The sequence below is a fragment of the Eschscholzia californica genome, unplaced genomic scaffold, assembly GCF_041429995.1.
Source record: "Eschscholzia californica isolate CP2 unplaced genomic scaffold, dmEscCali1.0.p SCAF_6, whole genome shotgun sequence".
In the NCBI taxonomy this organism is placed as follows: Eukaryota; Viridiplantae; Streptophyta; class Magnoliopsida; order Ranunculales; family Papaveraceae; genus Eschscholzia; species Eschscholzia californica.
The window spans coordinates 31,624,192-31,641,592 of NW_028238483.1; the positions used below are offsets into that span (position 1 = coordinate 31,624,192).

General features: G+C 36.9%; 3 protein-coding genes across 3 annotated transcripts; all 3 read left to right on the plus strand.

Annotated features, from left to right (window-relative positions):
* Positions 1-6,219: 6,219 nt before the first annotated feature.
* LOC147533565 (uncharacterized) lies at positions 6,220-8,299 on the plus strand. Its single transcript, XM_086646490.1, has one exon. The coding sequence runs from the start codon at positions 6,384-6,386 to the stop codon at positions 7,983-7,985; it is 1,602 nt and encodes a 533-aa protein (XP_086502616.1). The 5' UTR covers positions 6,220-6,383; the 3' UTR covers positions 7,986-8,299.
* Positions 8,300-9,486: 1,187 nt separating this feature from the next.
* LOC147533566 (uncharacterized) lies at positions 9,487-11,854 on the plus strand. The gene has a single exon (XM_086646487.1). It carries the CDS (start codon positions 9,526-9,528, stop codon positions 11,734-11,736), a length of 2,211 nt encoding a protein of 736 aa, XP_086502613.1. The 5' UTR covers positions 9,487-9,525; the 3' UTR covers positions 11,737-11,854.
* Positions 11,855-14,721: 2,867 nt separating this feature from the next.
* LOC147533567 (uncharacterized) lies at positions 14,722-17,176 on the plus strand. Its single transcript, XM_086648095.1, has one exon. The coding sequence runs from the start codon at positions 14,839-14,841 to the stop codon at positions 17,050-17,052; it is 2,214 nt and encodes a 737-aa protein (XP_086504221.1). The 5' UTR covers positions 14,722-14,838; the 3' UTR covers positions 17,053-17,176.
* Positions 17,177-17,401: the final 225 nt, after the last annotated feature.

The following is a 17,401-nucleotide window of genomic DNA, read 5'->3' on the forward strand; positions in this document are numbered from 1 at the left end:
TTTAACGTTATCGGAAAAGGAACCCCAATATTTTCCCACACCGGACCTCCAAATTCTCAGCCACGTCACTGAGGTCTACTTTTGTAGCCTCTTTTATCATTTTCCTTCCCCCTTTCTCTGTTTTAAAGAATTTGCATTGATATTTGACGATTAAAAAAATCAGAATTTGAAAAATTAGGCTGAAGAATGTTGTAAAATGATCGATGAGCATGAGAAGATAAAGAGTTGAATGAAAAGTAGTGACTCAAATCTTCAGATTTGGTTCTTTCTTTCAAAGATAACATGTTAATCCTTAATTGGAAAATTATATGCAGCTCCAAAGTCAAGTCAACCCACATCTTATGGAACTATTTTTAAACAAGTTTCAACATTGATGCCTTGTGTATTGGCAGGATTCAACCACGAGAGGCTCTGCAATCCATAAGAGTTGACTCTTCCCGCTCTTCTTCTTCTCAAAGGAAATCCAATCCAATGTCACACTTTGATATCTCAAACACCTTATGGCCTCATTCATATTCTTCACCAACATGCATATAGTTTATCATCATCAAATCCAGATTTAACAAGTAACCTTTATTATTTATGTTGGTGTGAGTTAATGATGTAGTGGCAGCGGAATTAAAAGAAGACAATAAAAGTAAACGAAGAACGATAAAATAACGATCAAATAACTCTAAATAACTGGATTTCTTTTTATAGGATATTAGACTTTTCTAGATAGACTCAAACTGGACTTTCCTAAATAATAGAAATACTGAAATAATGCAACTTCCTAAACCTAAATTCAATACGGATCTTACTAAACTAGGACTCTTCCAAAAACCTAATGTTATGGCAGACTGACCTATATGGCCGAGAGGTCCATGGAAAACGGGACCGGCTCGGGTGGTCCTGCATCAGCCTCCCCTTCTCTCTCGAGGTTCGTCCCGAACCGTTTGATGAAGAAAAGTTTGATGTACCTGCATAAGAGGAATTCCACCAAGGCGATTCGTAACTTCCACTTCGTACGAAGTTTGCATTGGAAGTGAAGGACACTACGTTGCAAGAAATCGCCGACCTCATACTCAATCTCATATGCCAATGATTCTCGCAAAATTAACTTTAGTGAATGAAGAACATGCATCTCGCCGTCCTCCCAAAATTCGTTATTAAGAGTCAAAGTCGAAACGTAACCAACTTCAATTAAGTTTTCGAGGTCGAAACGTGTAGTGTTGATATGGCACTCAAAATCTACCTTCCCACGTTCATCTTCGTGAAGTTTATATACGCTAACTCGGTAATGATGTGGAAATTTAGTTACTTTCCGAATCAACATAGCACCATAAATAATATCTTTGGCCGAAGTTTTTCTTTTCGTAGAAGGTATCGTAGCAAAAATACCTATCTCATTGATCTCTCTAAGAAGCATTTCAGCGAAGACGTTAGATACATGAAGGATTAGTCCCATCAATCTCCATATACCTCTTTGCATTAATTCTTCTGTTTTAATGGTCTTTGAACCCATCCAATGCTTCTCCAATGAAGTATTGAGAACACAATGATGGAAACCAATTGGGAGAGGAGGAAGAAGTTCATGCATTTTGTAATAAAATCCCAACTTTCCACCATTTAAAGGCTAAGTGATCCGGTAATTTAAAAAATAAATAAATAGAAGACTCTATTTATAGAGTTAGAAAACTAGTAGTTTCCAATTTACTTGTTGCTAGTATCTAATAGTTATTAAAAATTATTAGTTTTTAATATGTTTACTAGTTTCTAATATTCACTACTTTTTAATATCTCAATACAAGACTATTTTCTAATATCATTTTACTTTTTGATATATTTTTTTTTTAAATACAAGACTCTATTTATAGAGTTTGAAAAATTGTAGTTTCTAACTTATTAGTTGCTAATATCTAACAGTTTCTAATATTTAATAGTTTTTAATATTTTTACTAGTTTATAATATTTATTAATTTTTAATATCTCAATACAGGAAAAATATTATATTAGATATCTCATAATATGGAAAGATATTTCAACATGATTCCTTATTGAGTAAAAAACTGCTCTCTCTCTCTCCCTCTTCTCTCTCTTTTCAACCGGTTGTGTTCTTAGTTTTTTCCTTCTGGCAAAGGGTCATCCCTTTGCCGGAATCCGTTATCCTTTCTATGTAGTTTTGTTTTTCCTCCATTAATGGTATTTAGGGACCATAAAATACCCTAATTTATGTTTTCCTCTCTCTCTTTCTCTCTTTTACCGTAAATCTTTGTAGTCGTGAGATGTTCTTGCCAAAATCTGGTGGTGTAGGTTAGGTTAATGGTGTCGTCAGTTTCGGATCTGTTGGTGGAGCGATTGGTTTAATGGTGGGATGGTGGTGAAGAGATGGTGGGAGTGTTTTTATTGATGGTGGTGGGTGGTGGTGGAGAAGAAGAGGGTTGGGGGTTATTTATGTGGTGGTGTTTTTATGATGGGGGTGGGTGGTGGTTGAGAAGAGGGTTGCGGGTCAGTTTTGTGGTGGTGTTTTAATGAAGATGGTGGTGGTGTTTGGAGATGGTGATAATGATGGTGGTGGTGTTGATGAGATGGTGGTGTGGTGGTAGTGGGGGTTCAGTGGTGGTGTTTTGTTGCAGACGATATGAAGGTGGTGATGGAGAAGTGTGGCGGCGACGTTGATGATGAACCGACGGGTCTTCTATGGTGGCGGCGGTTCTCCAGTGATGGTGGCGGTTTGTCGGTGAACAAAGGCGGTTTTCCGGCGGCATTGAAGGTTTATGGGCGATGGTTATTTTAGTTTTTTTCAGTTATTTTTGTCGGATCTTTAGGATCCTTTTGTCAGATCTTTAGGGTCTCTTTTCTCGGATCTTTAAGGATCCTTCGTGTCTGTGTCTAGTCCAAATTTTTTTCCCTTTATGAGGTACTTTGCATTTAAAGGTATGTAACTCTCATGAAGTCTTCAGAGGAGAGAAATTATAAATTATCATCCATGTAACATCGTGATTTTATCACTTATTAATGGATATGTTTCCCTTGGATTCAAAAAAAAAAAAAAAAAAAAAAAAAAATACAGGAAAATTATTATATTAGATATCTCATAATATGGAAAGATATTTCAACATGATTCCTTATTGAGTAATTTTTAAAGTGCAACAAGTCAAAGTCTATCAAGACCTACACGAAATCAGGGGTCTTCAACTTTCTGTTGAAATATATTTCTATATGTTAAGATATCCCATATAATAATATTAAGAAATATCAAATATTAGAAACTAGTAAGATATTAGGAACTAGTAAATATATTAGTATAAAACAATTAGAAACTAGTAAAATATTAGGAACTAGTAAAATATTAGGAACTAGTAAAATTAGAAACTAGTAGTATTTTAACTCTATAAATAGAGTCTTATATTTCTTTTGTAAACCATCAAGGAATAAAACAAATTCTTTGATCAATTTCAACTTGGTATCAGAGCCAACGATCTTAAATTTATTTTTGTTAAAAATTTTGTCGATTGAAGGAGAAAGAACCTTCACCTTCATTTTCTTTTCCTATCTTAATTCCACAGAAGGAAAAAAATCCTTCATCAGTTTTGGTATTAAAAAGAAGGCAAAAAGACAAAACAATAACTTCAATTGTTATTGTGTGATCTATATTGTCTCACAATTTACAAAACTTTGAGTTGGTATAACACATCTTCTCAAAGATTCAGTTTCTAAAATTTTCTGATATAAATTGTTCTTCATAATTAATATAGTAAAAAATATGAATCAGACAATTGGTACAATTTTTCAGTCAGGAGGATCCTTTAATTCAATGATTATGTTGAATGAAAAAAATTATGATATGTGGTCTCAAATTATGGAGATGCATATTGCTGAAAAAGAAAAACTTTCGTTTATTCGAGGTAATTCATTACCACCTGCTGAAGATGATGTTAAATATGAGAAGTGGTATGCAGAAAATCAAAAAGTCAAGAGATGGTTGTTGATGTCAATGACTCCAGAAATTATGAAGAGAGACATTCGTTTACCTACAGCTCGTGATATTTGGAAAGCTTTATCTAAAGCTTTTTATGATGGATCTAATGAATTGCAAGTCTTCTCTTTGGATCAGAGGGCATTTTCTGCCAAACAGAATGAGAGGATACTCTTGGTTTATTACTGGTTGAGATCTTTAGTGAATTAGATCACCGTGATAAAGTGATCATGGAAAACGAAAACGATATTGTATCTTATCGTAAATCAATTCGATGACAACGCGTGCATATTTTTCTTGCTGGGTTAGATGGTGAATTTGAACAAATTCGTGGTGAAATTTTGAGAAAGGATCCCATTCCCGATTTAGAAGATTGTTATGCTTTGGTTCGTCGTGAGCTTGTTCTACGCACAACAATGAACAGTGAATCTGAAACAACTGATGCTTCCGCAATGTTGATTCGAAATAAGACAAAAAATAATATTGTTAGAGCTATTTGTCAATCCGACAAATCTTCTTATTATAAATGTACCCACTGCAACAAAACTGGTCATACCAAAAATCATTGTTACGAATTAGTAGGTTATCCAGAATGGTGGGATCATAATCGAAAGAAAAACTCTAAGAAACCCCTTGTAGCTACACTTGCTGAGACAGAGGAAGAAAATCCAATTGTTAGACAAGCTTCAGCAACGGTAGTCACTACAGGTAACGTAGAAACGAAGATAGAGAACTTTAGAGATAAACTATGCTACGTGAAGCAATTAAAGAATCTCAGAAATCAACTAAACGAGTGTCTGCACCAAAAGTGCGAAGTGGAGAATGAACTAATGGCATGGAAGTCATTAACCAATGATATTCCTGGTTTTCATGTCCAAGTGACATACGTATAAAGTTCACAAGCTTGCAGAAAGAGGTGATTGAAAATATGACGACAGTTGGTCAAGTATTCACATGTATGAAGCAAATGGAGGTAACTCTGAAAGTAGCTGAACTTGGTAGACAACATGTAGAATTTGTGGCCTCATTAGCCAACCAGGACTCCAGAAGGCAGAAGATTTGGAATCTGAAGTTAAACGGTGTGAATTGATGATCAATTGTCTTACTGAAGAAACAGAAAGAGTAAAAAAGGAGGCTATTGAATTGAAGATGCACAAGAATGTGGAAATATAGAGAACAACAAAGCAAGGAACTTTATTTAGGAATTGGAGGCATCACTTGATAGAAAGGAATCCTCCAGCAAAGAACTGCAAAGTAAATTATCAGAAAAGTAGGTCATGACTCACCAGCATAACGAGATAAACCTGCTCAATGAACGGCTAAACAACGAAGCACAAAGACTAAAATCATTGGAGCAGGAGAATGACAAGCTCAGTAAAGAAATTTATGTTTTAAAGTCTAAGTCGGGCCATGATGACAGTTTCAACTCGAATATTTTCGCAATTGGTAGACAAGTTGGGCATGTGCGATATCTATGCACCAACTTGAGGGGAGTGTTGAAATATCTTTCTATATGTTAAGATATCCCATATAATAATATTAGGAAATATCAAATATTAGAAACTAGTAAGATATTAGGAACTAGTAAATATATTAGCATAAAACAATTAGAAACTAGTAAAATATTAGGAACTAGTAAAATTTGAAACTAGTAGTATTTTAACTCTATAAATAGAGTCTTATATTTCTTTTGTAAACCATCAAGGAATAAAACAAATTCTTTGATCAATTTCAACTCTTTCTTTCTTTCTCTTGATGAAGTTGTTCACTCTTTATGGACGATTAATTCCTATATAGGTCGAACGTAGGTCTACTTTTGTAGCCTCTTTTATCATTTTTCTTCCCCCTTTCTCCAACTATCTGCTTTAGAGAATTTGCATTGATATTTGACGATTAAAAAAAAAAAAAATCAGAATTTGAAAAGTTAGGCTGAAGAATGTTGTATAAATGATGGATGGGCATTAAAAGATAAAGAGTTAGAATGGAAAGTAGTGATTCAAATCTTCAAATTTAGTTCTATTTTCAAAGATAACATGTTCATCCTTGATCAGAAAATTATATGCAACTCCAAAGTCAAGTCAACCCACATCTTATGGAACCATTTTTAAACAAGTTTCAACATTGATGCCTTGTGTATTGGCAGGATTTGACCATGAGAGGCTCTACAATCCATAAGAGTTGACTCTTCACCAACATGCATATAGTTTATCATCATCAAATCAAGATTTAACAAGTAACCTTTATTATTTCTGTTTGTGTGAGTTAATTAGTTACCAATTATCCAAACTTAATTAATTAATGGTTCCTTAACTTGTCAACTTAGCTTCTTTCCAAACCCTTTCTCTTCTTAAAACCTTCTTTAAGAGGTGCTAAGTTTTCTCATCTTTTCATTCATCAAACATCTCAGTAGTGAACTTTAAAGACCATGAGGTTCTTCTCACTCTTCCTCTTCATAGTCTATTTCCCTTTCATCTCTAAATTTTTAAAGACAACCCAAGCATGTCATCCCATCGATAGAGAAGCTTTGCTTGCCTTCAAGGCTAATGTCAGTGATGATAGTTCACGGTTACTGACTTGGACTAACTCCACCGATTGTTGCACTAAGTGGGCTGGTATTACTTGTGATCCCACCACTGGTCGTGTCATTAGCCTAGTACGTGGGGGTTCGGTGACTGGTGATAACGTAGCATATATGCATGGAACTATATCTCCATCTCTTGGGAATCTTTCATCGCTTCGCATTCTTCATCTTGGTGCCCTTGATTTGGGTGGAACAATACCACCAGAAATTGGAAAACTATCAAATCTTAATGAACTCCATCTTAACAACAACGGCCTCTATGGTCCAATCCCAACAACTTTCCAAAATCTTCACCAACTCAATAAGCTTTACCTTCAATACAATGATCTATCCGAAGTAATTTCACCCTCCATCTTCACATCTATGACATCCCTTACAGAGCTTCGTTTGGATGGAAATCTACTATCCGGTGACATACCACCAAGCATTGGGAACTTAGCATCGTTAACCTATCTTGCTCTTAGCGGAAACCAATTCTCCGGTACAATTCCAAGCTCAGTGGGTTCTCTTAAGAACCTAACACTACTAGATTTGAGTGCTAACCAACTATCCGGATCCATTCCAAGCTCCTTAACAGGATTTTCTAAATTAGGCTACCTCTCTTTTGCCTTCAATCATCTATCCGGTGCAATACCATCCTCCTTTTTCGAGAGAATGACATCCGTTTGGCAGCTCGATCTGAGCCAAAATGAACTATCTGGAGCCATACCCCCGGGCATTGGGAAATTAGCGTCCGTCCGCTTACTCACTCTGCAAGAGAACAAACTCTCTGGAAGAATCCCAAGCACAATTGGTTATCTCAAGAACTTGAATTTCCTTAATTTGGCTGGTAACCAATTAAACGGGTCCATTCCACGCTCCTTTGGTGGATTATCAAATTTAATCCGAGCCTATATGAATAACAATAGGCTATCGGGTAATATTCCTAGTTCAATTTCCAACCTAGGTTCTCTTGAGTATTGGTTTTTATCTAATAACAAGCTGACTGGTAGTTTACCAACATCAATTGGGAAGCTCCAAAAACTTCAGTCTTTGTCTCTTGACTACAACAAGCTAAGAGGTAGTTTACCATCATCTATTGGAGATCTTCATAGCCTAAAATATTTGTATCTTTTCAACAATCATATTTCGGGTGAAATCCCTTCAAGTTTAGGAAATCTTCAAGGACTTCAATTTGTTGACATGTCAAGAAATAATCTATCAGGTCCAATACCTTTTGAGCTCGGTAATGCTACAGAGTTGATTTCCATTGTGTTATCTAATAATAACCTTACAGGTTCTATACCTTCAGAAGTACTGAACTTGCCGAAACTTCAAGAATTTAACGTGTCCATGAACCATCTGAGTGGCAAAATACCGCCTTATAATGCCGAAATTCCGGCCTCTTCATTTGAAGGCAACATAGAGTTGTGTGACAATCCACTACCTCCTTGTAAGTTAACTTAGTTCATAACAAGTAACTGTACTCACAATTAGCTCTCAACAAATGGAAATATGGGGGGATTTTGAGCCCAGTGGATGAATAAAATAGTGAATCCTAGCATGAAGAAGAGTTCTTTTTTTTTTGTTCAAAGCATAAAGATAGAGCTGATCATGCCTTTCTAGTTTCTACCAAAACGTTTTTTTTTATTTTATTTACTTAGTTCTGGTTTTCCTTTTAATTAGTTGATTTTGTTTTTGTTGATATAAATAACCTCAATTTCAACTTGTGAGAATAGTTTGTCACGATTAAAATAAAAGTCTCATGACAACTTAAATAATAGCAAGGGTCTTTATGCTCATTATCGATTAGTTTTTAGTTCGACATCTACAAACATTTTGATCTGCTATCGAAGTAGACACAACAATAAAACGTACACAACCAACAAAGATGATGCTTGAATTGGCCAACCATTTGAGATCCTAATTAACGAAACCTAATACAACATCTTTCACATGATCACATTTACTTCTACGGAGAAAATAATCGTTGCAAATACAAAATGTTTCATTCTTCCATGTCTCAATTGAAAGATTCTTCTCATAGTCCTACAATAATAAAGAAATATAGGTCACTAGAAAAAAAAAATTTACATCAATTATGTGTTTTCTCAAAGGCAAAATCTTGTTTCACCAAGTATATCTCGACTGGAATCTTAGATCCAAGTAAACTGGCTAAAACGGCAAGCGTCTAGGGTAAAGTTTAGGTTTCAAACTCAAGACACAAACAAAATCGCAATGACTTCTCAACGTTAGTTTCGTTAGTTCACAGTGCAATTGATTATAATCGTTCTCTCGTTATCTAGTTGGGGTTAGCATTTCCCTTTTGTTTATGCGCAGCTAGACTCTTCAATTTTCTTAATTTTTCTTATACTTTATCTTAGTTTAATTTTGATAAACTTATCCATTGCCCTCTATGCTTCTTCGGCATCCTTTCAACCTTTCCAACAATTGTTTTTTGGATGTCTTATATTTGTCTATAGTTGGTATTACTTTTAGCAAAATGCACACCCTATGGGACTTCTTTTTTATTTGACGAGTCAAAGTTCCAATTTTCGTGCCTTATGTAATGGCTTGGTTTAAGCATCAATGAATGAATACCACTTCGTAAGAATATTAAATCTCTTGAATCGATAACAGAGTTGACTCTACCACTCTTAATGCTTTTCGAACCGAAAATTTTGATGGCATTCTTATCCAATACAATGCACCATGGGAGACGTCGACTTATAGCATTCATATTTTCCCCCTCATGTCTATATTATATATTTTAATTAAATCCAGATTTAGCAAGTAGTGAACAACGACATTACGTCAGTATTATTTTAATATGTTCAACTCTCGGAACTTAGGTTGTGCCCGTACTCAATGCGTCTTCGGGTCAAACTATTATAATATTATAATAACTCCAAAACTCTTCCTGTCAAATCTTCTATAAAAGGAGCTAGTTTTCTCATCATTCATTCATCTCATGCTATAACTTTCATCACATTATTCTAAAATCACCATGAGATTCTTCTCATTTCTCCTCTTCCTAGTCTGTTTCTCCTTTATCTCTACATTTTCAAAGACAACCCAAGCATGTCATCCCATTGATAGAGCAGCTTTGCTTGGTTTCAAGGCTAAGATCACCAATGATCCTATGCAAAGGTTAATAACTTGGGTTTCACAAACTGATTGTTGCACCAGATGGGAAGGTATCACTTGCGATCGGAGCACAGGTCGTGTCATTAGCCTAAAACGTGGATCAGCAACGTCGACGGAGAGCGACGAGTACATAGATATGACTGGAACCATATCTCCATCTCTTGGCGATCTTTCAGATCTTCGCATTCTTGATCTTAGTGGCATTGGGTTGAGTGGAGAAATACCACTCGAACTTGGAAAACTATCAAACCTTGTTCAACTCTTTCTCAGTGAGAATCAACTCTCAGGTTCAATTCCAGAATTCCAAAATCTTCTCAAACTCAGTGAGCTTTACCTCCAAAACAACCAACTATCTGGGGAAATTCCACCCTCCATTTTCACATCTATGACTTCCCTTACTAAGCTTGACGTAAGCTTCAATCAACTATCTGGCGTCATTCCACCGAGCATTGGAAATTTAGTGTCGTTAACTTATCTCGATTTGAATGGAAACAAATTCTCAGGAACAATTCCAAGCACAATAGGTAATTTAAAGAACCTAAAAGTCCTAGATTTGAGCAGGAACCAGATCTTTGGATCCATTCCAAGTTCATTTAGTAACTTATCCAAACTGGTCAAGTTGTCTATCAGTTCTACCCATCTTTCCGGTGTACTTCCATCCTCCGTTTTCAAATCTATGACATCTCTTACGGATCTTGATCTAAGCTCGAACGAACTCTCTGGTCCCATTCCACCTAGTATTGGGAAATTAGCGTCAGTTTCATTTCTTACTTTCCGAGGAAACAAACTCTCTGGGAGAATCCCAAGCACAATTGGTTCTCTAAAAAATCTTATGTATCTACACTTGGCTGGAAACCAGCTAAATGGGTCCATTCCACGTTCATTTGGAGGATTAACCAAATTAGTCCGACTCTTTATGGATGGAAATAGACTATCCGGTAATTTACCTGAGTCATTTTCCAATCTAGTTTCTCTAGAGTGGTGTTGGTTATCAAATAACAGGCTAACTGGTAGATTACCCACATCAATTGGGAACCTCAAGAAACTTGTATTTTTGGTTATTGAGAATAACAAGCTATCCGGCAGTTTACCATCATCCATCGGAGATATGCAGAGTCTAACATATGTGTTCTTAACAAACAACCATATTTCTGGTGAAATCCCTTCAAGTTTCGGCAATCTTACTAAGCTTCTAACTGTTGATTTATCAAGAAATAGGCTATCAGGACCACTACCTGAACATTTGGGCAGCTTGACAGGTTTACAATCTCTAGATTTGTCGTTTAATCCACTGGGTCTAGTTAGCCTACCAAACTGGTTATCAAAATTACAAAATCTTCTCACACTCAAGTTATCTAATACAGGGATAACAGGTGAGCTTCCACCGTCGGAATCACCATTTCCTCCAGTGAGCTTACTTGATTTATCGAATAATAAACTAACTGGAGAATTACCAGAGTGGATGGGTAATATGGTTAGTCTTAGTTTGCTAAATTTAGCTAACAATCGTTTCCACTCAGCTATTCCTGACTCCTTCAAGAACCTAAGTTTTCTCGTGGACCTAGATCTTCACTCAAACAACTTCAGCGGAGGAATGGAGGTGCTTTTCGCAAAGAAAATTTCACCTTACGGAGGAACTGGCATTTATAATGGACTTAATCTATCTAACAACAAGTTTGATGGTCCTATCGCTGACAATCTTGCAAACTATCCTGCTATGGTTTACATCAAACAATTAGTACTTTCGAATAACCAGTTAGGAGGGTCAATACCAAGTTCAATAGGAGATCTAGTTCTAATGGAAGTTTTGGATCTTAAAAACAATAGCTTATCAGGGGAGATACCAGTTGAGCTCAAAAAGGCGACATTTTTAAGGTCAATTATATTATCCAACAATAAACTTACGGGAGCCATACCGTCCGAGGTAATAAACTTGCCAAGGCTTGAAGAACTTAATGTATCAGTTAATCAGCTAAGCGGGAAAATACCTCCTCATACGACCAATTTCTCAGCATCTTCTTTTGAGGGTAACATCGGCCTATGTGACAGTCCACTTCCTCCTTGTACTTAAGTTCACAACTAATTACTGTACCCACAATTTGTCGTCGACGAAGAAAATAAGGGAAAAGTCCCTAGGCTTTTGTCATTTAATTATTATCAATAAATAAAAGAGTTGATGGTTGGGGTTCTCCTTTGTTAGATAACTTTACAAGGCAGATATTTGTCAATTATAATATTACATTGAGGTTTGAAGGATAATTACAAAAATAGAACGATACATATTCAAATTAGGGAGGATCTTTGATCCCTATCTTCTATTTTGGTCGAATTGAGGTTGCTCATCGGTCGGGGCACCCTTGTTAACCATCACCCATCCCCCCAGCAAGTTGGAGCAGGGGAAGAATCATAGCGACATTTAATTTTGTAGACTCATTTATAACCAAGGGGTCGCTTTCCAGGTGGCAGAGAAGTCAGGGTCGAGGTATTGTTGGCCTCGAGAGCAGAAGTCAGCTCCTTCACCATGGCCTCACGCCAGACAGGAGAAGAAGAAGCAACCTTATAAGACGTTGGTTCTTCAGCCGTGATGATAGAAGTGAGAAAGGCCTTATGGAAGGGCTAAGATTGTCAAAGGCGATATAGTCAACCAACTATAAGGAGTTCTGGAATGCAAAGATTCAAAACTAGAGAGAATGTAGTCTGCCTAATGGCTGGGTTTATGTCGATCCTGAATAGACCGAGAGTAACCATAGGGTCACTAGGTGGTGTAGTGCTAGAGACAGAAGAAGAAAAAGTGGAAGCTAGAGGTTAATTCGCGTGAAGGATCCCGGGGGGGGGGGGCAAGGACTTCCTCGGAGGAAGGACCAAAATGTGGAATGACCCTGTCTCTTGCCATGGTCAGAACTTTTTTGTATGGAGTTACCAACCATTTTGCAACATAATAGCAGAGGTGTTTCCTTCCTTGTTGTGGAGCATCTGGAGTTGGTAGGTGAGCCACTTGAAACTTGGCCCCCAGGGCAGCATAATCGAAGGAAGAGCCAACAAAGCTATCTTGTTGCTACTCCTGCTTGATAAGATTATAAATTTTCCCGAATGGAAGAAGATGGTCCATGTGAAGGATACTGCTACGAACGACAACAAACTTGTCATGAAGGCCTTCTAAACACTCCATAATGCAGATTGTGTTGCGATATTTAAAACTCGCCTTCCAAACACCATAACACAAGGGTGGGGAGGCATAATGGTCTCACGTTCATCCCAATGAGTCTTTAATTGTGAAAAAGGTGACAGTGCAACTTACTGTTGCTTTTGTTGTTGATGCCACAACAGTAAAAGCGATAGTGCGGGTGGATGTCGCTTTTGTTATTGATGCCACAACAATAAGCATCTAGTTCAGAGAGATGTAGTATTCGTCTCGGTAGGAAAGGAGTGGTCAATCACCATAATGTTTCAGGCTCGATTCAGTGGCGTCTCGCCGACGGGAAAATTGTTTTACCAGTGGCTGGAAATATCATATTATTTCCCTACAAATGCTCTAGATCACTTTCTCTTTGTTCTCATGACACTCGTCTTTCTTCTACTGGAACTCTCTATACTTTCCAAGATAGTTTTTACAAATATCACATGGACTTAATTTTCTTCCCGAGCGTTTGATACAGTTGCCCTCTAATAATCTCATCGGATAAGTTCTCAGGACTATTTCCTTGATACATTGAAGGGTCATATGCTAAGGAGTAGATCCGTTGGAGTGACTTATGCTAACACAACTTGTCTTTCTACTACTGGTAGGTCGTCGGTGTCTCTGACTCTCTACTGGCGGGTTCGTGGGTCAGGGCTTGCGTCTTTCGTAGCGCTAATGATGATGGAAGGGCTAGCTAAGGACTAGGCTCTGCTCTACGTCTGACAAGTTCCCCATCGATATGTTTACACCCCTGAAACCCACACATCTTTCACCATTTTTCCTTAAGACGTCCATGTTCCAATGATTAAAAGGTAAAGTTAATGCTAGGGTCAATGAAAAAGTACCGGCATTAGCATTTGGGTCCGAAAACTAACGATTGTTAACGACTGTCTGTAGTCAACTGGGTCAACGGTTAGCATATGACTCAGACCCTATAACGAACAAACTCTTGATCCAAATGCTAATGTTGATAATTTCGTTTGACCTTAATACTAAGTATTCCTTTAAATAATAAAAACAGAAAACAGAAAATAAGAAACCTAATATTAATGCTTATCCAACATTATCTTGATACTAGTATATATCAAGATAGAAAACACTATAGAAACTTAAGCACTTATTCTACATCCAAAATCTAACCATAAGGCCCTACCCATGATGAGGAAGACTAATACCCACAACCCATGCTTTCTAGATGTCCACATAAGCGTGATACGCCATTAGTTTTGTTTCAAGTCCACATAGGAAAACGTCAATTAAGCAATTCGAATATATACTTTGAGGTAACTAGTGAAGCGAAAATGCATAAAACTACTTAGAAATTCGAATAGTTTATTTTCTTAATAATTTGTTAACTGTGCAATCTTGTTATCTAGTTGGAATTTGCATTTTGTTTATGTTCTTCGATTTTGCTGATGTTTCTATATTTTGTATTAATTAGGCTAAATTTCTTCATCCCCCTGTATGCTTTTGCAGCATCCTTTCAACCTGGATGTTTTGTATTTGTCTACAGTTTGTATTACTTTTAGTGAAGTGGACACTATATGGGACTTGTTTTTTATTTGAGAAGTCAAAATTCCAACTTTGATGTCTTATGTAATGACTTGGTTTAAGCATCAATGAATGAATACCACTTCGTAAAAACATTAAAGCTCTTGAATCGATAAGAGAGTTGACTCCGCCACTCTTAATGCTTTTCGAACCGAAAATTTTGATGGCATTCTTATCCAATCCAATGCACCATAGGAGACGTAGAGTTATAGGATTCATATTTTTATCCCACATGCATCTATTATATATTATAATTAAATCCAGATTTAGCAACTAGTCATTACGTCGGTATTCTTTTAATATGATAAACTCTCCAAACTTGGATTGTGCCCGTACGCAATGCGTTTTCGAGTCAAACCTTCCTGTCAAACCGACTACAAAAGGATCTAGTTTTCCCATCTTTCATTCATCCATTAAGTTTCATCACATTGTTCTAAACCAATCATGAGATTCTTCTCATTTCTCCACTTCCTAGTTTGTTTCTCCATTATCTCTACATTTTCAAAGACAACCCAAGCATGTAATGGGATAGACAGAACAGCTTTGCTAGGTTTCAAGGATAAGATCACCAATGATATTAATCAAAGGTTAATAACTTGGAATACATACTCTGATTGTTGCACCAGATGGAATGGTATTACTTGCGACCGGAGCACAGGTCGTGTCATTAGCGTTCAACTTGGAGCAACGTCGATAACTAGCGACGAGTACATAGATATGACTGGAACCATATCTCCATCTCTAGGCGATCTTTCATTTCTTCGCATTCTTGATCTTAGTGCCATTGGGTTGAGTGGAGAAATACCAATCGAACTTGGAAATCTGTCAAACCTTGTTCAACTCTTTCTCAGTGAGAATCAACTCTCAGGTTCAATTCCAGAATTCCAAAATCTTTACAAACTCAGTGAGCTTTACCTCCAAAACAATCAGTTGTCGGGTGAAATTCCACCCTCCATTTTCACATCTATGACTTCCCTTACTAAGCTTGACGTTAGCTTCAATCAGTTATCCGGTGTCATTCCACCCAGCGTTGGAAAATTGGGATCGTTAACTTATTTCAGTTTGAATGGAAACCAATTTTCAGGAACAATTCCAAGCACAATAGGTAATTTAAAGAACCTAACAGTCCTAGATTTGAGCAGGAACCAGATCTTTGGATCCATTCCAAGTTCATTTGGTAACTTATCTAAACTGGTCCAGTTGTCTATCACTTATACTCATCTTTCTGGTGTACTCCCATCTTCTGTTTTCGAATCTATGACATCCGTTACGGATCTTGATCTAAGCCAGAACGAACTATCTGGTCCTATTCCACCAAGTATTGGGAAATTAGCGTCAGTATCATTTCTTACTTTCCGAGGAAACAAACTCTCTGGAAGAATCCCAAGCACAATTGGTTCTTTAAAGAATCTTATGTACCTACACTTGTCTGGAAACCAGTTAAATGGGTCCATTCCGCGTTCAGTTGGAGGATTGACCAAATTAGTCCGACTCTATATGGACGGAAATAGGCTATCCGGTAATATACCTGATTCATTTTCCAATCTAGTTTCTCTCGAGTGGTGTTGGTTATCCAGTAACAGGCTAACTGGTAGATTACCCGCATCGATTGGGAAGCTCCGGAAACTTGTATTTTTGGTTATTGACAATAACAAGCTATCCGGTAGTTTGCCATCATCCATAGGAGATATGCAGAGTCTAACCAATGTGTTCTTAGCAAACAACCATATTTCGGGTGAAATCCCTTCAAGTTTTGGCAATCTTCAGAGGCTTCAATATGTTGATTTATCAAGAAATAGGCTATCAGGACCACTTCCTGAACAGTTGGGTAACTTGACGAATTTACAATATCTAGATTTGTCATTTAATCCGCTGGGTCTAGTTAGCATACCAAACTTGTTAGTAAATCTACAGCATCTTCTCACACTCAAGTTAGCTAATACAGGGATAACAGGTGAGCTTCCACCTCTGGAATCACCATTTCCTCGAGTGAGCTTACTTGATTTATCGAATAATAGACTAACCGGAGAATTACCACAGTGGTTAGGTAATATGGTTAGTCTTAGTACACTAAATTTAGCAAACAATCAATTCCATTCAGCTGTTCCTGACTCCTTCAAAAACCTAAGTTTTCTTGTGGAACTCGATCTTCAGTCAAACAACTTCACCGGAGGAATGGAGGTGCTTTTCGCGAAGAAGATTTCACCTTATGGAGGAACTGGCCTTTATAATGGACTTAATCTATCTAACAACAAGTTTGAAGGTTCTATCGATGAAAATATTGCAAACTATCCTGCTATGTTGTACATTAGACGATTAGTACTTTCGAATAACCAGTTAGCAGGGTCACTGCCAAGTTCCCTAGGAGATTTAGTTTTAATGGAAGTTTTAGATCTTAAAAACAATAGCTTATCAGGTAACATACCAGTTGAGCTCAGAAAGGCGACATTTTTAAAGTCAATTATATTATCCAATAATAAACTTACGGGAGCCATACCTTCTGAGGTAATAAACTTGCCAAGGCTTGAAGAATTTAATGTATCAGTTAATCAGCTAAGCGGGAAAATACCTCCTCATACGACCAATTTCTCAGCATCTTCTTTTGAGGGAAACATAGGCTTATGCGACAGTCCACTTCCTCCTTGTATGACAACTTAAGTTCACAATTAATTACTGTACCCACACCTTGTCGTCGACGAAGAAAATAAGGGAAAAGTCCTAGGCTTTTGTCATTTAATTATCAATAAATAAAAGAGTTGATGGTTGGGTTTTTCCTTTGTTACATAAACTTTACAAGGCGGATATTGTGTATATCGATTGTGTTTACTATTCTGGGTAGAAATGCTTTAAGTTTAACTTTTCATGGCGGCCGACGTGAAAATCTGGATTTGGAGCGTTACAGGTCTTTGAAACCTTAGACCCACAATAAGTAAGGTTTGTTTTTTATAATAGAATAAGGTCAATCCAATAAGAAAATGGGTCAGCACTCGATTTATGAATATGTTTT

Excerpts from the sequence above, each read along its gene's own strand:
- LOC147533565 (XM_086646490.1), top strand. The coding sequence starts at position 6,384 with ATGAGGTTCTTCTCACTCTTCCTCTTCATAGTCTATTTCCCTTTCATC.
- LOC147533566 (XM_086646487.1), top strand. The coding sequence starts at position 9,526 with ATGAGATTCTTCTCATTTCTCCTCTTCCTAGTCTGTTTCTCCTTTATC.
- LOC147533567 (XM_086648095.1), top strand. The coding sequence starts at position 14,839 with ATGAGATTCTTCTCATTTCTCCACTTCCTAGTTTGTTTCTCCATTATC.